Genomic DNA, 26097 nt, shown 5'->3' on the forward strand with positions numbered 1-26097 from the left:
GTAATACACACAAACTTTAAGAGAGCTTCTAAAGTCTTTAACTTTTGACATACATATCTTTCAAACAATTAAATTTCTGCCTTTATTGTATTAACTGAAATAATGTGTTGTCTGTATTTGAAATGTGAGTATTGAAATAAATTCAAAAGCTTTGTGAGTGTTAAATGTTGATGTTGAACAGACCTGGTTACAGCAGAAAACATAACGTCAGACAAAAAATAGAGAGTGTGGCCACAGATCTCAGGTAGAGGCAAATCTAGTCTGGGAGAGCAGAACTTCAAACCACATGAAATCAGAAATTGACATTGTTCCAATCATATTAGTTTTAGTGGAACAATGGATTTAAAAAAAGGCTTCGGCATTGTGATTTGTCAAACTAAGGATATAGCTTCCACAGTCCGACCCTTGACAAAAATGCAACTTTGTGTTACTATTTCTCCAATGTTGCTCAGCAAGAAAACAAAGTGCATGTAAACATAAAGAGGGAATATATATACATAATATTATACATTATACATAATATTTATAAAACCACACAACCAAAACAAACATGAAGTAGCAATATTGAGGAATAATCTAACCCTGACACTTAGCACGCACACACGCACACACACACACACACACACACACCCACACGATATAATGGAACCCACTCATGTTCTTGCAAGACCTACCCTACTCTGCCTCTGATTGTATGGCATTGTTTGTTACGTTCTCTGTTCCTGTCTTAAACTGTAACTCACACAGCACCTCTGGACCATCTTTGAACATAGGAGGCGGCCTAAGACATTACTAATCACCCACCTGCAATGCTTTACTGAGTCCCCCCCCAGACAGCAACCATTGACACCATGGCTCACCTAGCCATAGCAACCTACATAAAGGCCGGTTGAATCAACTACCCACAAGTAGGCCAAACAACTCTGAAACTCAGAGCTCATGTGTCATTAATGACTCTGTAAGGACACTCCCACACAGTTTATTTATTTATTTATTTTTTGTACTTTATTTTTATAGAGAGAACATAAACAACATACAACATACAAAAAGACATAGAACAGTTGGTCAGCTACACATTCACATTCAGATATCATACTAATGGGACTACAAGTCAGTTCATAATGGCCCGGTGAGCATCTCTTGTGGTCACAAACACAATCCATTTTTCCCAGTAATGCAGATACTTATCCATCCTGAGACTTAGCGAATAGGTAATCCACTCCCACACAGTTTAAAAGCCTGCAGCTCCCTTCAAGTTAGTTAGAACTGAAGAAGCCTCTTCTATAAGAGATGAAACGTCCTCAAGAACCCTAGAGAAGTCCAGTTGCCCACGATACAGTACTTAGATTTACCATGACCTTGGTGACAGAGAACCTTCATCAGCAGTACCTCTGGTAATGTCTGCTTTAGGTGGTTTATAAACTGTAGTTTTACAGGTAAACACACCAGCCACTTCAGGTTCTCTTTCTGTCTTGTGCTGCTCCTGTCTGGATTATTCATGCTCTGGAGTCGCTCTTCAGAGGGTCTCTGAGCTTGTTAGGTCGAGTTGACAGGTAGAGTTGACAGGTGGGCTGCCCTGCCGCTGCTCCACTACCTGGCCTGTCTGCTCTACCTAACGAGCCTAGAGACACTGCAGCTGTGAATACCAGTCGTTGTGGTGTGTTTACCAGGGCAACTACGGCTCACACTCTGTCGATCCACTGTTTGCTGTTCACTTTACAAACCGTCCCCCCAAAAACGAAGGATTTGTTAAAGCAAACAGCCAGTGGCAGAGCTGCTGTAGTGTATTGTGAGCTGTGGTTCCCCCGATGGTAAGGACACAACCAGGGCTGGCTCTCGCAACTGCAGTGTCTCTGGGCTTGTTGGGTAGAGACATGCCGGGTGGCGTCTGTCTGCTCTTCAGGTCGAGTGCAGAGACACTCTGAAGTGCAGCTCCTGAGGATGAGTGACCCTGACAGGAGCAGCAGAGGACTGGGAGAAAGACTAAAGAGTCAATGTGTTTATCCGCAAAACTACAGCTTATAACCTTCTGAAAACAGAAATTATCAGAGCTACTGAACAGATTGAGTCAAGCATAGTGAACACAACTAACAAGGCCAACTAATCAGAGACATAGTCGGGCAAGTCTTATGATATGTTCTTTTAGCCACCATATAAATCTATATATCAGGAGCCTGTGCCACAAGGCTTTTAGTGTATAAATGATTTTACTATTAGTGGGTCTCGAGTAGAGATGCACCGATCAGGATTTTTGGGGCTGATCACCGATCACCAAAAGCAGTATCTGCCGATCCCGATATTGCCGATCACCGATAACAGCGTCAAATCCATACATTTTTCTATATTGTTGTCTTGTGTAACTTTCATATATTTAATTAATGATTCTTCTTACACAACATTGACATTGTATTATTAAGTATACAAATTAGGAGATGAGAAAGTATCATGAATTGACCACCGTTTTATTGCAGGCTGAGGTAATGTGCAATATTTCACACTCTAGAGACTCTTAGAGACAACTTGGACTCAGCTTACATAGAGTAACTGTAGCTTACTAGTGGGAATGCAGTCAGGGTGGGAATTTTGTCATTTTAGGGGCAAGTCCATTTGGCCTTCAGTTTTTTTTTAGGGGCACCAAGGCCACATGACAGGGCACAAAGGCCACTGAGTAAAATGTGTTGATTTACCTTTCTGACTGATACCATAACATCCTAATTTATAATAAGACATGGATTGTGTATTAAAACATTTTTTAATACCAAAATCAAGTTAAAGTTACATTAGAAAGTAGTTTTTGTTAAGTAGGGTTAGGGTGAGGTGATTTTTGTGACACCACACTGAATATTAATGTTATTGAATATTTCTCCCAATAGAAATTCCCCAAAATTATGGCAAAGCACATTTTTTCCAAACAAAAAATTGTAGAATAACCAGCAGGAGACCACTGATGTGTGGAGTGATTTTGGTGACACTACACTCTGAATAATACTGAAGTTATTGAATATATTTTGTAGTATCTCTTTTCAGTGTTGCACTTTGTAGACGGTCCCTGCGCCCTCGTCTCACAGCTGGCTGATCATACAGACCAGAGTTAATGTCCAGACGCTCGTTTTGATTAACATACGGTTGTAGCTCGTTGTCTACCTTACTACGGTAGGAAAGAGCCATCGTTTGTGTTTTAACAAGGTTGCACTTATGAGTTATTGATCCGGGAAGTTCGAATCTGTGAATATATTTCCAACTTTACCGGACTAAATCCTACCACATAAGTCAGTTACGTATCATATTAAACCGGATGCGCTCGCTCGCTGTGCTGTAAGTTTCGTTCTTCTGTTTTGAGACGCTGCTGGTGTTTGAGAGGCTTTCACGTGAGATCATCGTGATGATGAGACTCCACCTGCGCGAACCACGGACTCACTGAAGTTACTGTGAGTGACTACTGTGCACTCAGGTGGCTGTAATTAAAGGCAAGCTCGCTAAGTTGACCGGGCCAGGGGCACAGAGGACACTGTGGCGCGGGGCAACGGCGACCATGAAATTCCCTCCCTGCACGCAGTTAATGCACTGTCTTTATATCGGCCTGATGTGATCTATTTTGAGAACTCCAATCAAAACCGATAGGGGCATTATCGGCCGATTGCGATCGGTTGCCGATCGATCGGTGCATCTCTAGTCTCGAGGCAGGTGACCGCTTTCATCAGAGACGAGTATCAGCAAAGAAGTGGTTGAGTATTGGTTGAGTAACAGCCCAGTCACCAGGACTAAAAGTTGACAGTTAATGTTTCTGCAACCACTGATACATTCACAACATATTGACATTTCTAAAAAAAACCATGTCATATCACTTTAACATTACATTTTTACAGTATGACCTGACTTTCATATCAGGAGGGGGAAGTGATGAAAGTGGAGTTACAGAAAGCTGCAAAGTCAGTGAGCGCAGTTTGAAACTGCATTTCAACATTTGTGAGTGTGAAACCAGTGACCACCAGAAGAATTCCAGCCTGTTGAAGCAACAAGTGCCAAAACTGTGACAATAGAGCTGTCTCCACTGCTGCCCCCACCCTCTTAACAAAGCTGGGTGTCTTCAGCAACTCCAGCCGACAAACTCTCGCTAGAGTTCTCAACGGGCCTGAAAATTACAACCCGACCCAACCCGGCCCCGCGGGTTTTTAAGCCCGAATCCGACACAGCCCGACACACGAGCATGAATTGTCTGCCCAAACCCGGCCCGAACCCGACCCCCCACGCGCCTGCATTGTTTTCCTCAAGGGTGAATTCACCTGTGGCAAGTTTACTTTTAGCCAATTCCATCTTCCCCAGTCAGGCTATAGGCGTGAGTACATCACGCAGGGGCGTCAGGTCGGCGTCTGCCCCTCCCCATAAAGCAGGTCAGAAATGTGTTTTATGAAATGTGTTTTATAAAAAAGGAAGCACGAGGCCCGACCCGACCCGGCACATTTGCGTTTTTTTTTGGCCCGAACCTCTGGGTCCAGTTGGGTTTGTCGGGCCGGCCCGACCCATTGAGAACTCTAACTCTCACTAATATGTCCACTGATAGGATGTTGGTGTGTGTGTGTGTGTGTGTGTGTGTTTATGTGAGTGTTGTGGTGGTGAGGGGACAACCACAGCATGCAGTGGAAAAAAAGCTTTATTAACATCAAATAGAGACTGCATGAGAGAAAGCGGGAAACATGCTTCACATAAAGCAGGACATCACCCGTGTGGCAGGAAATGTACTTTGTATGTATATTCTGTGATAACCAATCAGAAGCATTAGATTGTCTGAGCGTCTTGACCACGTCACCACGTTCACTCTCTGAAATACAAACACGCTTCCTCATAGAGTCAGTATGAAGATGATCGTGTTCTGCGTTACACTGCTTCTCCTTCATCAAGGATGTAAGTGCTGTCGAATCATGACCATTATATTTTCTCATTTAAGTGTCTTAATGCAAACTAGATGTAGAGTATGGTGGTTAGTATGATTTTTCAACATTACACTCGAATTGTCATTTACTGATTAATCTATTGTACATTTTAATTTCTTTTAGATGCTCTGGTTCCAGTGACCACAGTTCAGCTTGGTGAACCTGTGACCTTCACATGTGTTCTGCCTTCTGATGAGTTTCGCCGTGATATTCACTGGTACAAGCAGAGTGTCGGAGACTATCTGAAATTAATCGTGGCAATTAAGAATAATGTAAAACCTGTGTACGGATCAGAGTTTCCTGACTCTAGATTGGATCTGAAAGTTGATCAGAAAATGTGTAAATTGACCATTTTTAGCACAACTGAAGAAGACGAGGGAATGTATCACTGTGCAGTCTTTTACCGGAATAAGAATTTTTGGAGTGGAACCTATTTGTCATTAAAAGGTAATTATGTGATCTGTTTTCTGCAATGATTTGGAGACACTTTAACCACTTTCAGCTTCATTATGTTAACTTTCTTTACTTTAACTGAAACATCACACAGGAAACACTCAGAGGACATCAAACTACACTGTTGTTCAGCAGCCGACAGCCTCTGATCCAGTCCGTCCAGGAGACTTGAAGACTCTCCAGTGTTCAGTCCTCTCTGACTCTGAGACTAAAACATGTCCAGGAGATCACAGTGTGTTCTGGTTCAGAGTCGGATCAGATAAATCTCATCCAAATATCCTCTACACTGATGGAAACAGACGTGATGAATGTGAAGACAGATCTGACACTCAGAAAAGCTGCGTTCATCACTTCTCTAAGAAGATCAACTCCTCTGATGCTGGAACGTACTACTGTGCTGTGGCCACATGTGGAGAGATACTGTTTGGGAATGCTCACGTGCAAACTGGTATGATTTTGAATTCAGTAATGGAAGTCATATTTAAAGCATGTTAATGACATAATTATTGAAACATTAATTTCTTTGTTGTTTCGAGAAAATAGGGAGTCCTGAATCAATTGCTCTGGTGATGGCAATAATCTTCTTGGTCATTTCTGTGGTTGGAAATTTTGTTTTTATCTGTCGCCGAACTTCAAGATCAATATGTGTGCAACGTAAAGGTGAGTGTTGTTGACTGAATCATCAATTGTATGACTTGAAAAGTTTATATAATGTCGGAAGAGTACCATCACACAGGAACAGATGAACATCAACATCATGTTCTCGGATAAAATAATACATATCAGTGAATATATGTTATTTAGCACATCATTAATTAATGTATCATCAAACGTGCAGAACAACATAAGTCACCAAATTGTTGTCCTTGTACATTAAATCTTAATAATGAAAGACTTTCAACTGTATTTATTTTCAATATTGACTGAAATTATTTGAATCAGCGGAGGACATTTAAGTAAAAATCAGATTTAGAACAAAATGTTCTTGTTTTTATTGAACATTAGGAATAGAAGGCATACCTTCACAAGCAAGACATGACAACTCGAGCCAACCAGTATGTGATATTGTAAGTACTGCTATTATATTAATATAATTCCCAGCAGCTGTGCATAAAAACATGACTATACTGTCTAAAGAGCCATTTATCTGCTGCACAGGTGGAAGGTGGAGATGATCTGAACTATGCTGCGTTGCCTTTAACTGGACGGAAAGCTTCAAGAGGACGTAAGAAGAAAGAGTTGAAGACTGAAGAATGTGTGTATTCTCAAGTTAGATGCTGAATGTGAAAGTGTGTCAATGAAACCATGTGAATCGTTGTTTTACAGTACTGGCTGATTGACAGGTTAAATAATTAATGTTGTGGCTTCTGCTTTCACTGTATCTGTTGAAATAGCATATTGCCTGTATTTGAAATCTGAGGATTGAAATAAATTGATCAAAAGCTTTGTGAGTGTTAAGTGTTGATGTTTAACAGGCCTGGTTACAGCAGAAAACATATCGTCAGAACAAACGTAGCAAGTGCAGCCACAGATCACAGGTAGAGGCAAATCTAGTCTTGGAGAGCAAAACTTAAATCCACATGAAAACAGAACTTGAGAACTATCTATGCAATGAAATGGGAGGCTGTCCAATTGGTCGTCTGAGGTTTTACTGGTTGCAGTGGATATTGTTCCAATCACGTTAGCTTTAGTGGAACAATGGATTTCAGAGAAAGGCCTCAGCAGTGTAATTGGTCAAACTAAGGAGGCAGATTCCAAAGTCAGAGCTCTTTGAAAATTCAACTTTGTGTTACTATTTCTCCAATGTGGCTCAGCAAGAAACCATAGTGCAAAAAACATGAAGAGGGATGATATATACATAATATTATACATTAAACATAATATATATAACACCACACAACCAAAGCAAATGTGAAGCAGCAACATAGATGAACTTTCTTAACTGATCTGTGGTTTTGCAAAAAACATACTTACTAACATGCTCACAATCATTATGTGCATCATTATCAAATCCAATTCCCAAATCAATGAAGCTCTATCCCACTTCCTAATTGCTACTTTGCACCCAGGTACATTTACACACACACACACACGCACACACACACGCACACACACACACACACACACACACTCAGTACCTCTGGACTGTCCTTGAACAGAGGAGGTGGCCTACAACAAGAATAAAAAAAGAACAAACAAAACACAAGCCATTAATACCTGACAGCCACTGAACATACAGTTAGGAAAAAATCACACATCACTTATGCTGACAGGGATTTTTTTGTGGACTTTGTAGTTCACTGGTCAAAGGGATGGAATCCAAGTTGAGAGACCTGGTAGCCTGCTGTACAACCAGAGACAGGGAGGGAGCTCAGTGGGCCAGGATACATTTACTGGTGAATCAGACGACAAACGAGACAAGAATTAGCTATCTAACATTCTATTTCCTAACTGCATGTTCAGTGGCTGTCTGGTGATTATGGGCTGTGCTTGTGTTTTTCTCACAGTTGTGTGAAACAAACAGCCAGCGGCAGAGCCGCTGCAGCGTGCTGTGAGTTGTAGTTGCCCTGCAGCTAAAGACATCATGAGGACTCCAGTGTTGCAACTGCAGTGTGTTTGGGCTTGTTGGGTAGAGACAGGCCAGGTGGCGTCTGTCTACTCTTCAGGTCGAACACAGAGACACTCTGAAGTGCAGCTCCTGAGGATGAGTGACTCTGGCAGGAGCAGGAGAGAACCAGGAGAAAGGCTAAAGAGTTGATGTCTTTACCCGCAAAACTACAGCTTATAACCTTCTGAAAACAGACATTACTAGAACTACTGAACAGTTTGAGTCAAGCATAGTGAGCACAACTAACAAGGCCAACCAATCAGAGACGTAGTTGGGCAGGTCTTGCGATATGTACTTTTAGCCACCAAAACATCTATATATCAGGGATCTGTGCCACAAAGCTATTAGCCTTTAAATTAGTCATCATATAATTTCTGTACTTTTAGCTTTTTAATATCTGTAAATATGTGGTCTGTATGAAATTACATAAGGCAGTTTTTACAGCCTGTTTACAGCAAGCGGATCTTGTAGAGACAAACTCTCGCTCATATGTTTCTGTATGAAATTACATAAGGCAGTTTTTACAGCCTGTTTACAGCAAGCGGATTTTGTAGAGACAAACTCTCGCTCATATGTTTCTTAAGAGTATGCTGGTGTGCGTGTGTGAGTATTATGTGTTTATGTGAGTGTGGTGGTGGTGAAAAGGAGACATCTGTAGCTGCAGGAAGCCGTGTGATGCAGTGGAAAAAAGGACAGGGACACAGGGCAACACGTGTGTGGGAGGAAATGTACTTTGATGGTGTATTCTGTGATAACCAATCAGAAGCAATAATGGTCTGATGTATCATGATCACGTCACCACCTTCAAACTTTTAAATACAAACAAGCTTCCTCATAAAGTCAGTGTGAAGATGATCGTGTTCTGCGTTACACTGCTTCTCCTTCATCAAGGATGTAAGTGCTGTCGAAACAAGATGATTATATTTTCTCATTTAAGTACCTTAATGCAAACTAGATGTAGAGTATGGTGGTTAGTGTGATTATCTTTTATCTTTGTTAACATTATACTCTAATTGTCATTTACTGATTAATCTATTGTACATTCTAATTTCTTTTAGATGCTCTGGTTCCAGTGACCACAGTTCAACTTGGTGAACCTGTGACCTTCACATGTGTTCTGCCTTTAGACGAGTTGGGCAGTGAACGTCTTCACTGGTACAAGCAGAGTGTCGGAGATGATCTGAAATTAATCGTAACATTTAGGAAACACACAAACCCTGTGTTCGGACCAGAGTTTTCTGCCTCTAGATTGCATCTGAAAGTTGAGAAGAATATTAATAAGCTGACCATTTTGAGAACAACTGAAGAAGACGAGGGAATGTATCACTGTGCAGTCATAGACTGGACTGAGACTTTCTGGAATGGAACCTATTTGTCATTAAAAGGTAAATATGTGATCTGTTTTTTTGCAATGTTTTAGAGTCACTTTAACCACTTTCAGCTTCATTATGTTAATGTTCGTTAACTGAAAAATCACACAGGAAACACTCAGAGGACATCAAACTACACTGTTGTTCAGCAGCCGACAGCCTCTGATCCAGTCCGTCCAGGAGACTTGAAGACTCTCCAGTGTTCAGTCCTCTCTGAGTCTGAGACTAAAACATGTCCAGGAGATCACAGTGTGTTCTGGTTCAGAGTCGGATCAGATAAATCTCATCCAAACATCCTCTACACTGATGGAAACAGACGTGATGAATGTGAAGACAGATCTGACACTCAGAAAAGCTGCGTTCATCACTTCTCTAAGAACATCAGCTCCTCTGATGCTGGAACTTACTACTGTGCTGTGGCCACATGTGGAGAGATACTGTTTGGAAATGGAGACAAACTGGAAATCGGTATGATTCTGTATGTAATACTGGTATTCTTAACATTTACATAACATCATGAGTGGTAAGTTTTTCCCTTTTTGTCTAGAGCGAAGAATGAGTCCTGAATTAATTGCTCTGGTGATGGCAATAATCTGCTTGGTCATTTCACTGATTGGAAATATTGTTTTCATCTGTCGCCGAACTTCAAGATCAATATGTGAACAAGTTAAAGGTGAGTGTTATAGACAGAATCGTGAATTTTGGTAATCCAATTGAATGACTTTAAAAGTTCATATAATGTAATTTGAATTAGTTGAATTTGTGGAGGATCATTATGTAAAAATTCAGATTTAGAACAGAATGTTCTTGTTTTTATTGAACATAAGGAATAGAAGGCATACCTTCACACGCAAGACATGAAAACTCGAGCCAACCAGTACGTGATATTGTAAGTACTGTTATTTAATTAATTAATATAATTCCCAGCGGCTCTGCATAAAAACATGACTATACTGTGTAAAGAGCCATTTATCTGCTGCACAGGTGGAAGGTGGAGATGATCTGAACTATGCTGCGTTGCACTTAACTGGACGGAAAGCTACAAGAGGACGTAAGAAGAAAGAGTTGAAGACTGAAGAAAGTGTGTATTCTCAAGTTAGAAGCTGAATGTGAAAGTGTGTCCATCAAACCATGTGAATCATTGGTTTACAGTACTGGCTGATTGACCGGTTAAGCAATTAATGTTGTGGCTTCCCTTCAAACTATAATGAGAATGAGGTGTTTCATGATAAAAGCTGCAGCACATGCAGTTTATACTTCATGCTTGTATATCGATCACTGCATCATATTATGTGTTTGCATTTAGTTTCCCAACTGAGTTACGTCAAGAAATAATACACACAAACTTTAACAGAGCTACTAAAGTGTATAACTTTTTCTTGATATATCTTCCAAACAATTCAATTTCTGTTTTCACTGTATAAGTTGAAAGAATGTATTGTCTGTATTTGAAATCTGAGGAATAAAACACATTGATCAAAAGTTTTGTGAGTGTTAAATGTTGATGGTCAACAGGCCTGGTTACAGAAGAAAACGCATCATCAGCATTATGAGGAAGTCTGGCCACAGATCACAGTTAGAGAAAAATCTAGTCTGGGAGAGCAAAACTTAAATCCACATGAAAACAGAAATTGATATTGCTTGAATCACATTAGCTTCAGTGGAACAATGGATTGAAAATGGAATGAAAATTTAACTTTGTGTTACTTTTTCTCCAATGTTGCTCAGCAAGAAAACACAGTGCATGAAAACATAAAGAGGGAATATGTATATAATATCATACATGATACATAATATATATAAAACCACGCAACCAAAACAAATGTGAAGCAGCAACATAGAGGACCTTTCAGTTTGAACTGATCTGTGGTTTTGCAAAAAACATACTTAGCTAACAATTATTATGTGCTTCATTATCAAATCCAATTCCCAAATCAATGAAACACTATACCACGTTCTAACTGCTACCTTGCACCCAGGTAGATTTAAACATAGCACACACACACACACACACACACACACACAAAACTCAGAGCTCACATGCGTCTTCAATGACTCTGTAAGGACACTCCCACACAGAGGTTAAAAGCCTGCAACTCCCTTCAAGTTAGTTAGAACTGAAGAAGCCTCTTGGTTGAGAGGTGAAACATCTTCAAGAACCTGAGTGAAGTCAAGTTGTCTACGATACAGCACTTAGATTTACCATGACCTGAAGTATCGAGGACCTCCATCAGCAGTACCTCTGGTAATGTCTGCTTTAGATGGTATATAAACTGTAGTTTTACAGGTAAACACACCAACCTCTTCAGTTTCTCTTTCTGTCTTGTGCTGCTCCTGTCTGGATTATTCATCCTCTGGAGTTGCTCTTCAGAAGGTCTCTGAGCTTGTCAGGTAGAGTTGACAGGTGGGCTGCCCTGCCGCTGCTCCACTACCTGGCCTGTCTGCTCTACCTAACGAGCCCAGAGACACTGCAGCTGTGACAGCCAGTCGTTGTGGTGTGTTTACCAGGGCAACTACGGCTGACACTCTGCTGATTCACTGCTGGAAAATAAACCAGAAAATAAATAAAAAAAACGCAAACAATTAACACCAGACAGCCACTGAAAATAGAGCTAGGAAATTTATAACACATCACCTATGCTGACAGAGATTTTTTGTGGACGATAGAGCTGACAGACACTCTTCATCTGGAAAAGATCAGATACTCCATAAAAAACAGAGCTGAACATTTTGAAAAGATCTGTTGACCACTGCTTTCCTTCCTGGAAAAGGAGCGGGCCTCGTGACCTTCTGAACTGGTCTTAGCGCTCTTGGGTGAGATTGGCTGAGGGGGGGTGGTGAGGGTGAAGTGGGGCGTCCGGGGAATCATTTTGCTGGGTTTTGTATGTTTGTTTTTTTCCGAGGGGATCATGTCCTGGATATTGAACTGTGTGGTTTTCTGTATTGGACCTCTGTTTTTTTTCTTTTTTCTTTTGGAAAATCAATAAAAATATTTGAAACAGAGATTTTTTGTGGACTTTAGTTCACTGGTCAAAAGGGCTGGAAACCAAGTTGGGAGACCTGGTAGTCTGCTGTACAACCAGAGACAGGGAGGGAGCTCAGTGGGTCAGGATACATTTACTGGTATAAACAGAAGACAAAAGAGACAAGAATTAGCTCTCTAACATGCTATTTCCTAACTGCATGTTCAGTGGCTGTCTGGTGATAATGGGTTGTGCTTGTGTTTTTCTTACAGTTTGCTGACAGCCAGCGGTAGAACTGCTGCAGCGTACTGTGAGCTGTAGGTGCCCTTTATGTAAAGACACCATAAGGACTCGAGGTCACAACTGCAGTATCTCTAGGCTTGTTAGGTAGAGACAGGCCAGGTGGCGTCTGTCTGCTCTTCAGGTCGAGCGCAGAGACACTCTGAAGTGCAGCTCCTGAGGATGAGTGACCCTGACAGGAGCAGGAGAGGACTGGGAGAAAGGCTAAAGAGTCGATATGTTTATGCGTAAAACTACAGCTTATAACCTTCTGAAAACAGACATTACCAGAGCTACTGAACAGTTTGAGTCAAGCATAATGAACACAACTAACAAGGCCAACCAATCAGAGACATAGTCGGGCAGGTCTTACGATATATACTTTTAGCCACCATAAATCTATATATCAGGAGCCTGTGCCACAAAGCTTTTAGCCTATAAGTGTTGTTGCTATTAGTGGTCTCGAGGCAGGTGACCGCTTTCATCAGAGATGAGTATCAGCAAAGAAGTGGTTGAGTAGTGGTTGAGTAACAGCCCAGTCACCAGGACTAAAAGTTGACAGTTAATGTTTCTGCTAACCACTGATACATTCACACCATATTGACATTTCTAAAAAAACCATGTCATATCACTTTCACATTACATTTTTACAGTATGACCTGACTTTCATATCAGGAGGGGGAAGTGATGAAAGTGGAGTTATAGAAAGCTGCAAAGTCAGTGAGCGCAGTTTGAAACTGCATTTCAACATTTGTGAGTGTGAAACCAGTGACCACCAGAAGAATTCCAGTCCATTGAAGCAACAAGTGCCGAAACTGTGACGATAGAGCTGTCTCCACTGCTGCCCCCACCTTCTTAACAAAGCTGGGCGTCTTCAGCATCTTAAGCTGACAAACTCTCGCTAATATGTCCACTAATAGTGTGTTGGTGTGTGTGTGTGTGTGTGTGTGTGTATTATGTGTTTATGTGAGTGTTGTGGTTGTGAAGAGGGGCAACCGCAGAATGCAGTGGAAAAAAAAGCTTTATTAACATCAGATAGAGACTGCATGAGAGAGAGAGGTAACATGCTCCACATAGAGCAGGTCAACACCCGTGTGGCAGGAAATGCACTTTGTATATATATTCTATGATAACCAATCAGAAGCATTAGATTGTCTGAGCCCGTTGACCACGTCACCACCTTCACACTCTCAAATACAAACAAGCTTCCTCATAAAGTCAGTGTCAAGATGATCGTGTTCTGCGTTACACTGCTTCTCCTTCATCAAGGATGTAAGTGCTGTCGAATCATGACCATTATATTTTCTTGTTTAAGTATCTTAATGCAAACTAGATGTAGAGTATGGTGGTTAGTCTAATTATCGTTTATCTTCTTTATCTTTGTTAACATTATACTCTAATTTTTATTTACTGAATAATCTATTGTACATTTTAATTTATTTTAGATGCTCCGGTTCCAGTGACCACAGTTCAACTTGGTGAACCTGTGACCTTCACATGTGTTCTGCCTTTAGATGAGTTGGGCGGTAAACCTCTTTACTGGTACAAGCAGAGTTTCGGAGATGATCTGAAATTAATTGTAACATTTGGGAAAAATATAAACCCTGTGTTCGGACCAGAGTTTTCTGAATCTAGATTGGATCTGAAAGTTGAGAAGAATAATAGTAATCTGACCATTTTGAGAACAACTGAAGAAGATGAGGGAATGTATCACTGTGCAGGCATAGACTGGAAAAAGCATATTTGGAGTGGAACCTATTTGGCATTGAAAGGTAAATATGTGATCTGTTTTTTTTTTTTTTTTACAATGTTTTGGAGTCACTTTAACCACTTTCAGCTTCATTGTGTTAATGTTCTTTACCTATACTGAAACATCACACAGGAAACACTCAGAGGACATCAAACTACACTGTTGTTCAGCAGCCGACAGCCTCTGATCCAGTCCGTCCAGGAGACTTGAAGACTCTGCAGTGTTCAGTCCTCTCTGACTCTGAGACTAAAACATGTCCAGGAGATCACAGTGTGTTCTGGTTCAGAGTCGGATCAGATAAATCTCATCCAAACATCCTCTACACTGATGGAAACAGACGTGATGAATGTGAAGACAGATCTGACACTCAGAAAAGCTGCGTTCATCACTTCTCTAAGAACATCAGCTCCTCTGATGCTGGAACTTACTACTGTGCTGTGGCCACATGTGGAGAGATACTGTTTGGAAATGGAGATAAAGTGGAAATCGGTATGATTCTGAATTTAATACTGGTATTCTTAACATTTTCATAACATCATGAGTGGTAAGTTTTTCTCTTTGTTTTTTAGAGCGAAGAATGAGTCCTGAATTAATTGCTCTGGTGATGGCAATAATCTGCTTGATAATTTCTCTGATTGGAAATATTGTTTTCATTTGTCGCCGAACTTCAAGATCAATATGTGAACAAGTCAAAAGTGAGTGTTGTTAACTGAATCATCAATTTTAGTGCTTCGATTGAATGACTTTAAATGTTCATATAATGTAGATGATTGAAATGTGTTGAATCAGTGGAGGATCATTATGTAAAAATCAGACATAGAACAAAATGTTCTTGTTTTTTATTGAATGGCAGGAATAGAAGGCAAACATTCACAAGCAAGACATGACAACTCGAGCCAACCAGTACGTGATATTGTAAGTACTGTTATTTTATTAACATAATTCCCAGCAGCTCTGCATAAAAACATGAATATACTGTCTAAAGAGCCATTTATCTGCTGCACAGGTGGAAGGTGGAGATGATCTGAACTATGCTGCGTTGCATTTAACTGGACGGAAAGCTTCAAGAGGACGTAAGAAGAAAGAGTTGAAGACTGAAGAAAGTGTGTATTCTCAAGTTAGATGCTGAATGTGAAAGTGTGTCCATGAAATCATGTGAATCATTGGTTTACAGTACTGGCTGATTGACAGTGTAAATAAATAACATCGTAAATTCTCTTCAAACTATAATGAGAATGAGGTGTTTTATGATAAAAGCCACAATCATCCTGCAGCACATGCTCTTTATATTTCATGCTTGTATATCGATCATTGCATTATATTATGTGTTTGCGTTTACTTGAACTAGCTGACTTAAATCAAGAAATAATACTCACAAACTTTAACAGAGCTATTAAAGTCTATAATTTTTTTTTTTTTGACATATCTTTCAAACAATTCACTTCCTGCTTTTATTGTATTAGTTAAAATAACATATTGCCTGTATTTGAAATCTGACTACTGAAATAAATTGATCAAAAGCTTTGTGAGTGTTAAATGTTGATGTTCAACAGACCTGGTTGCAGTCGGAAACATAACTTAAGAACAAATATAGCAAGTGCAGCCACGGATCACAGGTAGAGGCAAATCTAGTCTCGGAGAGCAGAATTTAAATCCACACGAAAACAGAATTTGATATTGTTCCAATCCACTCATTATTGAGTGGAACAATGGATTTAAAAGAAAGGCTTCAGCAGTGTAATTAGTCAAACTAATGATGTAGCTTTCAAAGTTAAAGCCTTCGTGAAAATTCAACTTTGTGTTACTATTTCTCAAATGTGGTTCAGCAAGAAAACACAGTGCATGAAAAGATAAAGAGGTAATATTTATTCATAATGTCATACATATATCATACAACGCAACCCAAACAAACCTCAAGTAGCAACATAAAGGAATTATCAGTTTAACTGATATGTGGTTTTGTAAAGAAACATAATTAAGTAACATTTATTATGTGATTCAGTATCATTTCTGATTCTCAAATCAATGAAACTCTATACAACATTCCAACTGCTTCTTTATACACAGGTAGATTTACACATAGCACACACACACACACACACACCCACACACACACACCCACACACACACCCACACACACGCACACACATACACACATAATTTAATGGATCCCACTCATGTTATTGCAAGAGATATCCTACTCTGCCTCTGATTGGTTGGAATTGTTTGTTACGTTGTCTGCTCTTGACTTAAACTGTTTACTCAAAAACTACCTCTGAATCATCCTTGAACAGAGGAGGTGACCTACAACATTACTTATCACCCACCTACAATGCTGTACTGAGTTCTCTCCCCAGACAGCTTAACAACCATTCACACCTGGGCTCACCTAGCTGGTGAGAATGAAGGCCGGTTGGATCATCGACCCACAAGCCTGCAACTCCCTTCAAGTTAGTTAGAACTGAAGAAGCCTCTTGGTTGAGAGGTGAAACATCTTCAAGAAACTGAAACAAGTCCAGTTGTCTACGATACAACACTTAGATTTACCATGATCTGTAGTATCGAGAACCTCTATCAGCAGTACCTCTGTAAATGTCTGCTTTAGGTGGTATATAAACTGTAGTTTTACAGGTAAACACACCGACCTCTTTAGCTTCTCTCTCTGTCTTCTGCTGCTCCTGTCTGGATTATTCATCCTCTGAAGCCGCTCTTCAGAAGGTCTCTGAGCTTGTTAGATGGAGTTGACAGGTGGGCTGCCCTGCCGCTGCTCAGCTACCTGGCCTGTCTGCTCTACCTAACGAGCCCAGAGACACTGCAGCTGTGAAAGCCAGTTGTTGTGGTGTGTTTACCAGAGCAACTAAAGCTCATCCTCTGCTGTTCCACTGCTGGCTGTATGTTATCCAAACCACCCACAAAAAACAAACAAAACACAAGCCAGTAACACCTGACAGTCACCTAACATACAGCTAGGAAATAAAAACACGTCAGTTACGATGACAGAGATTTTCATGGACATTGTAGATTACTAGACAAAAGGGATGGAGTTGAGAGACCTGGTTAGTCTGCTGTACAACCAGAGACAGGGAGGGAGCTCAGTGGGCCTGGATACATTTACTGGTATAAACAGGCGACAAAAGATAAAAGAATTAGCTATCTAACATGCTATTTCCTAAGTGCATGTTCAGTGGCTGTCTGGTGATAATGGGTTGTGCTCGTGTTGTCCTCGCAGTTGTGTAAAACAAACAGCCAGCAGTAGAGCTGCTGCAGCGTACTGTGAGCTGTAGTTCCCCTGAAAGTAAAGACATGACCAGGGTTGGCTGTCGCAACTGCAGCATGTTTGGGCTTGTTAGGTAGAGACAGGCCAGGTGGCGTCTGTCTGCTCTTCAGGTCGAGCACAGAGACACTCTGAAGTGCAGCTCCTGAGGATGAATAATTCTGACAGGAGCAGGAGAGGACTGGGAGAAAGGCTAAAGAGTCGATATGTTTACCTGCAGAACTACAGCTTATAACCTTCTGAAAACAGACATTACCAGAACTACTGAACAGTTTGAGTCAAGCATAGTGAACACAACTAACAAGGCCAACCAATCAGAGACATAGTTGGGCAGGTCTTAAAATATGTACTTTTAACCACCAAAAAATCTATATATCAGGAGCCTGTGCCACAAAGCTTTTAGCCTATAAGTGATTTTGCTATCAGTGGGTCTCGAGGCAGGTGACCGCTTTCATCAGAGAGGAGTATCAGCAAAGAAGTGGTTGAGTAGTAATTGAGTAACGGCCCAGACACCAGGACAAAGAGTTGACAGTCAAAGGGATAGTTCGGGTTTTTTGAAGTGGGGACATATAAAGTACATATCTATAGTGGATCTGTTTCCTACCGTTTCACCAATCAGCGCAGCCTCAGTTTGGAGAAGTAGAGAGCCGCACCAGCCCAGACGCTCAGCTTTGTACTGCAGTGAACGGGGACCAGAGAAAAAGCGAAATTAACCACCTAAAACAAGGCTCACCTTAAAAAGTCCATATCAGTTCAAGTGTACGTTGTATAAGGAAAATTCACACCGCTTCACAGCGCTGTCAGACCCCCCTTTCTTTTGGCACTACATTTTCTCAACCGTAGAACCTCCATATCCCTACGCATTAGCGCAACTGGGCAACAGGTGATCTGTGAGCGGCGAAATACAGAGGCGATCGGTGATTACGGTAGGAAACAGATCGACTATAGATATGTACTTTATATGACCCCACTTCAAAAAAACCGAACTATCCCTTAAATGTTTCTGCTAACCACTGATACATTCACATCATATGGACATTTCTAAAAGAAAACATGTCATATCACTTTAACATTACATTTTTACAGTATGACCTGACATTCATATCACGAGGTGGAAGTGATGAAAGTGGAGTTACAGGAGAGAAAGCTGTGAAGTCAGTGAGTGCAGTTTGAAACTGCATTTCAGCATTTGTTAGTGTGAAACCAGTGACCACCAGAAGATTTCCAGTCCGTTGAAGCAACAAGTGCTGAAACTGTGACGATAGAGCCGTCTCCACTGCTGCCCCCACCCTCTTAACAAAGCTGGGTCTCTACAGCATCTTCAGCCGACAAACTTTCGCTAATATGTCCACTAATAGTATGGTGGTGTGTGTGTGTGTGTGGTGTGTTGTGCATGTGTTTATGTGAGTGTTGTGGGTGGTGAGGGGACAACCACAGCATGCAGTGGAAAAAAACTTATTAACATCAAATAGAGACTGCATGAGAGAAAGAGGTAGCATGCTCCACATAGAGCAGGATAACACCCGTGTGGCAGGAAATGTACTTTGAATATATATTCTGTGATAACCAATCAGAAGCATGAGATTGTCTGAGCGTCTTGAACACGTCACCACCTTCACTCTCTTAAATACAAACAAACTTCCTTATAAAGTCAGTGTGTCAAGATATCGTGTTCTGCGTTACACTGCTTCTCCTTCATCAAGGACGTAAGTGCTGTCGAATCATGACGATTAAATTTCCTATTTAAGTATCTTAATGCAAACTAGATGTAGAGTATGGTTGGTTAGTGCCATATCTTTTATCTTATTCATCTTTTCACATTATACTCTAATTTTCATTTACTGATTAATCTATTGTACATTTTAATTTCTTTTAGATGCTCTGGTTCCAGTGACCACAGTTCAACTTGGTGAATCTGTGACCTTCACATGTGTTCTGACTTTAGATGAATCTCGCCGTGATATTTACTGGTACAAGCAGAGTGTCGGAGATGATCTGAAATTAATTGTGGCACTTAAGAACAATTATAAACCTGTGTTCGGACCAGAGTTTGCTGAATCTAGATTGGATCTGAAAGTTGAGAAGAATATTAGTAAATTGACCATTTTTAGCACAACTGAAGAAGACGAGGGAATGTATCACTGTGCAGTCATTTACTTGAATAAGAATTTTTGCAGTGGAACCTATTTGTCATTAAAAGGTATTTACGTGATCAGTTTTTTGCAAAGTTTTGGAGTCACTTTAAACCACTTTCAGCTTCATCGTGTTAATGTTCTTTAACTTAACTGAAACATCGAACAGGAAACACTCAGAGGACATCGAACTACACTGTTGTTCAGCAGCCGACAGCCTCTGATCCAGTCCGTCCAGGAGACTTGAAGACTCTCCAGTGTTCAGTCCTCTCTGACTCTGAGACTAAAACATGTCCAGGAGATCACAGTGTGTTCTGGTTCAGAGTCGGATCAGATAAATCTCATCCAAATCCTCTACACTGATGGAAACAGACGTGATGAATGTGAAGACAGATCTGACACTCAGAAAAGCTGCGTTATCACTTCTCTAAGAAGGTCAACTCCTCTGATGCTGGAACTTACTACTGTGCTGTGGCCACATGTGGAGAGATACTGTTTGGAAATGGAGCTAAACTGGAAATGGTATGATTCTGTGTAATACTGGTTTCATAACATTTTAATAACATCATGAGTGGTAAGTTTTTCTCTTTGTTGTCTAGAGGAAGAATGAGTCCTGAATTAATTGCTCTGGTGATGGCAATAATCTCTTGGTCATTTCTCTGATTGGAAATATTGTTTTCATCTGTCGCCGAACTTCAAGATCAATATGTGAACAAGTCAAAGGTGAGTGTTGTTAACTGAATCATCAATTTTAGTACTCCAGTTGAATGACTTTAAAAGTTCATATAATGTAGATGATTGAAATGTGTTGAATCAGTGGAGGATCATTATGTAAAAATCAGATTTAGAACAAAATGTTCTTGTTTTTATTGAACATCAGGAATAGAAGGCATACCTTCACAAGCAAGACATGACAACTCGAGCCAACCAGTACGTGATATTGTAAGTATTGTTATTTAATAAATATAATTCCCAGCAGCTCTGCAAAAAACATGAATATACTGTCTAAAGAGCCATTTATCTGCTGCACAGTGGAAGGTGGAGATGATCTGAACTATGCTGCGTTGAATTTAACTGGACGGAAAGCAACAAGAGGACGTAAGAAGAAAGAGTTGAAGACTGAAGAAAGTGTGTATTCTCAAGTTAGATGCTGAATGTGAAAGTGTGTCCATGAAATCATGTGAATCATTGGTTTACAGTATGGCTGATTGACAGTGTAAATAAATAACATCGTAAATTCTCTTCAAACTATAATGAGAATGAGGTGTTTTATGATAAAGCCACAATCATCCTGCAGCACATGCTCTTTATATTTCATGCTTGTATATCGATCATTGCATTATATTATGTGTTTGCGTTTACTTGAACTAGCTGACTTAAATCAAGAAACAATACTCACAAACTTTAACAGAGCTATTAAAGTCTATAATTTTTTTTTTTTTGACATATCTTTCAAACAATTCACTTCCTGCTTTTATTGTATTAGTTGAAATAACATATTGCCTGTATTTGAAATCTGACTACTGAAATAAATTGATCAAAAGCTTTGTGAGTTTTAAATGTTGATGTTCAACAGGCCTGGTTACAGTCGGAAACATAACGTCAGACCAAATATAGGAAGTGCAGCCACGGATCACAGGTAGAGGCAAATCTAGTCTCGGAGAGCAGAATTTAAATCCATACGAAAACAGAATTTGATATTGTTCCAATCCACTTATTATTGAGTGGAACAATGGATTTAAAGAAAGGCTTCAGCAGTGTAATTAGTCAAACTAAGGATGTGCTTTCAAAGTTAAAGCCTTCGTGAAAATTCAACTTTGTGTTACTATTTCTCAAATGTGGTTCAGCAAGAAAACACAGTGCATGAAAAGATAAAGAGGGAGGGAGCTCAGTGGGCCTGGATACATTTACTGGTATAAACAGGCGACAAAAGATAAAAGAATTAGCTATCTAACATGCTATTTCCTAAGTGCATGTTCAGTGGCTGTCTGGTGATAATGGGTTGTGCTCGTGTTGTCCTCGCAGTTGTGTAAAACAACAGCCAGCATAGAGCTGCTGCAGCGTACTGTGAGCTGTAGTTCCCCTGAAAGTAAAGACATGACCAGGGTTGGCTGTCGCAACTGCAGCATGTTTGGGCTTGTTAGGTAGAGACAGGCCAGGTGGCGTCTGTCTGCTCTTCAGTCGAGCACAGAGACACTCTGAAGTGCAGCTCCTGAGGATGAATGATTCTGACAGGAGCAGGAGAGGACTGGGAGAAAGGCTAAAGAGTCGATATGTTTACCTGCAGAACTACAGCTTATAACCTTCTGAAAACAGACATTACCAAACTACTGAACAGTTTGAGTCAAGCATAGTGAACACAACTAACAGGCCAACCAATCAGAGACATAGTTGGGCAGGTCTTAAAATATGTACTTTTAACCACCAAAAATCTATATATCAGGAGCCTGTGCCACAAAGCTTTTAGCCTATAAGTGATTTTGCTATCAGTGGGTCTCGAGGCAGGTGACCGCTTTCATCAGAGAGGAGTATCAGCAAAGAAGTGGTTGAGTAGTAATTGAGTAACGGCCCAGACACCAGGACAAAGAGTTGACAGTCAAAGGGATAGTTCGGGTTTTTTGAAGTGGGGACATATAAAGTACATATCTATAGTGGATCTGTTTCCTACCGTTTCACCAATCAGCGCAGCCTCAGTTTGGAGAAGTAGAGACCGCACCAGCCCAGACGCTCAGCTTTGTACTGCAGTGAACGGGGCCAGAGAAAAAGCGAAATTAACCACCTAAAACAAGGCTCACCTTAAAAAGTCCATATCAGTTCAAGTGTACGTTGTATAAGGAAAATTCACACCCTTCACAGCGCTGTCAGACCCCCCTTTCTTTTGGCACTACATTTTCTCAACCGTAGAACCTCCTATCCCTACGCATTAGCGCAACTGGGCAACAGGTGATCTGTGAGCGCGAAATACAGAGGCGATCGGTGATTACGGTAGGAAACAGATCGACTATAGATATGTACTTTATATGACCCCACTTCAAAAAAACCGAACTATCCCTTTAATGTTTCTGCTAACCACTGATACATTCACATCATATGGACATTTCTAAAAGAAAACATGTCATATCACTTTAACATTACATTTTTACAGTATGACCTGACTTTCATATCACGAGGTGGAAGTGATGAAAGTGGAGTTACAGGAGAGAAAGCTGTGAAGTCAGTGAGCGCAGTTTGAAACTGCATTTCAGCATTTGTTAGTGTGAAACCAGTGACCACCAGAAGATTTCCAGTCCGTTGAAGCAACAAGTGCCGAAACTGTGACGATAGAGCCTCTCCACTGCTGCCCCCCACCCTCTTAACAAAGCTGGGTCTCTACAGCATCTTCAGCCGACAAACTTTCGCTAATATGTCCACTAATAGTATGTTGGTGTGTGTGTGTTGTGTGTGTGTGTGTTTATGTGAGTGTTGTGGTGGTGAAGAGGGCAACCACAGCATGCAGTGGAAAAAAAAGCTTTATTAACATCAAATAGAGACTGCATGAGAGAAAGAGTAACATGCTCACATAGAGCAGGACACCCGTGTGGCAGGAAATGTACTTTGTATTATATTCTATGATAACCAATCAGAAGCATGAGATTGTCTGAGCGTCTTGAACACGTCACCACCTTCACTCTTAAATACAAACAAGCTTCCTTATAAAGTCAGTGTCAAGATGATCGTGTTCTGCGTTACACTGCTTCTCCTTCATCAAGGACGTAAGTGCTGTCGAATCATGACCATATATTCTATTTAAGTATCTTAATGCAAACTAGATGTAGAGTATGGTGGTTAGTCTGATTATCGTTTATCTTCTTTATCTTTTTACATTATACTCTAATTTTTATTTACTGAATAATCTATTGTACATTTTAATTTCTTTTAGATGCTCTGGTTCCAGTGACCACAGTTCAACTTGGTGAACCTGTGACCTTCACATGTGTCTGCCTTTAGATGAGTTGGCATAAACCTCTTTACTGGTACAAGCAGAGTGTCGGAGATGATCTGAAATTAATTGTAACATTTGGGAAAAATATAAACCCTGTGTTCGGACCAGAGTTTTCTGAATCTAGATTGGATCTGAAAGTTGAGAAGAATATTAGTAATCTGACCATTTTGAGAACAACTGAAGAAGATGAGGGAATGTATCACTGTGCAGTCATAGACTGGATAAGAATTTTGGAGTGGAACCTATTTGTCATTAAAAGGTATATGTGATCATTTTTTGCAAATTTGGAGTCACTTTAACCACTTTCAGCTTCATTGTGTTAATGTTCTTTACCTTAACTGAAACATCACAGGAAACACTCAGAGGACATCGAACTACACTGTTGTTCAGCAGCCGACAGCCTCTGATCCAGTCCGTCCAGGAGACTTGAAGACTCTCAGTGTTCAGTCCTCTCTGACTCTGAGACTAAAACATGTCCAGGAGATCACAGTGTGTTCTGGTTCAGAGTCGGATCAGATAAATCTCATCCAAACATCCTCTACACTGATGGAAACAGACGTGATGAATGTGAAGACAGATCTGACACTCAGAAAAGCTGCGTTCATCACTTCTCTAAGAACATCAGCTCCTCTGATGCTGGAACTTACTACTGTGCTGTGGCCACATGTGGAGAGATACTGTTTGGAAATGGAGCTAAAGTGGAAATCGGTATGATTCTGATTCAATACTGGTATTCTAACATTTTAATAACATCATGAGTGGTAAGTTTTTCTCTTTGTTGTTAGAGCGAAGAATGAGTCCTGAATTAATTGCTCTGGTGATGGCGATAATCTTCTTGGTCATTTCTCTGATTGGAAATATTGTTTTCATCTGTCGCCGAACTTCAAGATCAATATGTGAACAAGTCAAAGGTGAGTGTTGTTAACTGAATCATCAATTTTAGTACTCCAGTTGAATGACTTTAAAGTTCATATAATGTAGATGATTGAAATGTGTTGAATCAGTGGAGGATCATTATGTAAAAATCAGATAGAACAAAATGTTCTTGTTTTTATTGAACATCAGGAATAGAAGGCATACCTTCACAAGCAAGACATGACAACTCGAGCCAACCAGTACGTGATATTGTAAGTATTGTTATTTAATAAATATAATTCCCAGCAGCTCTGCATAAAAACATGAATATACTGTCTAAAGAGCCATTTATCTGCTGCACAGGTGGAAGGTGGAGATGATCTGAACTATGCTGCGTTGCATTTAACTGGACGGAAAGCAACAAGAGGACGTAAGAAGAAAGAGTTGAAGACTGAAGAAAGTGTGTATTCTCAAGTTAGATGCTGAATGTGAAAGTGTGTCCATGAAATCATGTGAATCATTGGTTTACAGTACTGGCTGATTGACAGTGTAAATAAATAATGTTTCTTCTTCAAACTATAATGAATGAGGTGTTTTATGATAAAAGCCACAATCATCCTGCAGCCACATGCTCTTTATATTTCATGCTTGTATATCGATCATTGCATTATATATGTGTTTGCATGTACTTGCTAGCTGACTTAAATCAAGAAATAATACTCACAAACTTTAACAGAGCTATTAAAGTCTATTTTTTTTTTTTTTTTGACATATCTTTCAAACAATTCACTTCCTGCTTTTATTGTATTAGTTGAAATAACACATTGCCTGTATTTGAAATCTGAGGATTGAAATAAATTGATCAAAAGCTTTGTGAGTGTTAAATGTTGATGTTCAACAGGCCTGGTTACAGTTGGAAACATAATGTCAGAACAAATATAGCAAGTGCAGCCACGGATCACAGGTAGAGGCAAATCTAGTCTCGGAGAGCAGAATTTAAATCCATACGAAAACAGAATTATATTGTTCCAATCCACTTATTATTAGTGGAACAATGGATTTAAAAGAAAGGCTTCAGCAGTGTAATTAGTCAAACTAAGGATGTAGCTTTCAAAGTTAAAGCCTTCGTGAAAATTCAACTTTGTGTTACTATTTCTTGAATGTGGTTCAGCAAGAAAACACAGTGCATGAAAAGATAAAGAGGTAATATTTATTCATAATGTCATACATATATCATAACAACCAACAGCATCAGTTTTAACTGATATGTGGTTTTGTAAAGAAACATAATTAAGTAACATTTATTATGTGCTTCAGTATCATTTCTGATTCTCAAATCAATGAAACTCTGTACAACGTTCCAACTGCTTCTTTGTACACAGGTAGATTTACACATAGCACACACACACACACACACACACACACACACACACACACACACCCACCACAACCACACACACATAATTTAATGGATCCCACTCATGTTATTGCAAGACCTAT

At 40.1% G+C, this 26097-nt stretch overlaps 2 protein-coding genes across 2 annotated transcripts; both read left to right on the forward strand.

Moving 5' to 3' along the window:
• The first annotated feature begins 4853 nt into the window (after positions 1–4853).
• LOC115568661 (immunoglobulin superfamily member 3-like) lies at positions 4854–10766 on the forward strand. The gene is made up of 6 exons (XM_030396164.1): positions 4854–4902; positions 9051–9377; positions 9474–9830; positions 9910–10035; positions 10190–10251; positions 10347–10766. The coding sequence occupies exons 1-6, from the start codon at positions 4854–4856 to the stop codon at positions 10467–10469; spliced, it is 1044 nt and encodes a 347-aa protein (XP_030252024.1). The 3' UTR covers positions 10470–10766.
• Positions 10767–13833: 3067 nt separating this feature from the next.
• Positions 13834–15707, forward strand: LOC115568737 (uncharacterized). The gene is made up of 6 exons (XM_030396299.1): positions 13834–13876; positions 14050–14376; positions 14487–14843; positions 14924–15049; positions 15208–15269; positions 15361–15707. Exons 1-6 carry the CDS (start codon positions 13834–13836, stop codon positions 15481–15483), a joined length of 1038 nt encoding a protein of 345 aa, XP_030252159.1. The 3' UTR covers positions 15484–15707.
• Positions 15708–26097: the final 10390 nt, after the last annotated feature.

The sequence above is a fragment of the Sparus aurata genome, chromosome 18 (genome assembly GCF_900880675.1).
Source record: "Sparus aurata chromosome 18, fSpaAur1.1, whole genome shotgun sequence".
NCBI classification, from domain to species: Eukaryota; Metazoa; Chordata; class Actinopteri; order Spariformes; family Sparidae; genus Sparus; species Sparus aurata.

Bases quoted from the DNA above. Each gene is read 5' to 3' on its own strand.
- LOC115568661 (XM_030396164.1), top strand. From the start codon at position 4,854: ATGAAGATGATCGTGTTCTGCGTTACACTGCTTCTCCTTCATCAAGGA. The intron at 4,903-9,050 runs GTAAGTGCTGTC...AATTTCTTTTAG, and splicing joins GCTTCTCCTTCATCAAGGAT to ATGCTCTGGTTCCAGTGACC. The intron at 10,252-10,346 runs GTAAGTACTGTT...TCTGCTGCACAG, and splicing joins GCCAACCAGTACGTGATATT to GTGGAAGGTGGAGATGATCT.
- LOC115568737 (XM_030396299.1), top strand. From the start codon at position 13,834: ATGATCGTGTTCTGCGTTACACTGCTTCTCCTTCATCAAGGAT. The intron at 14,377-14,486 runs GTAAATATGTGA...AACATCACACAG, and splicing joins AACCTATTTGGCATTGAAAG to GAAACACTCAGAGGACATCA. The intron at 15,050-15,207 runs GTGAGTGTTGTT...ATTGAATGGCAG, and splicing joins AATATGTGAACAAGTCAAAA to GAATAGAAGGCAAACATTCA.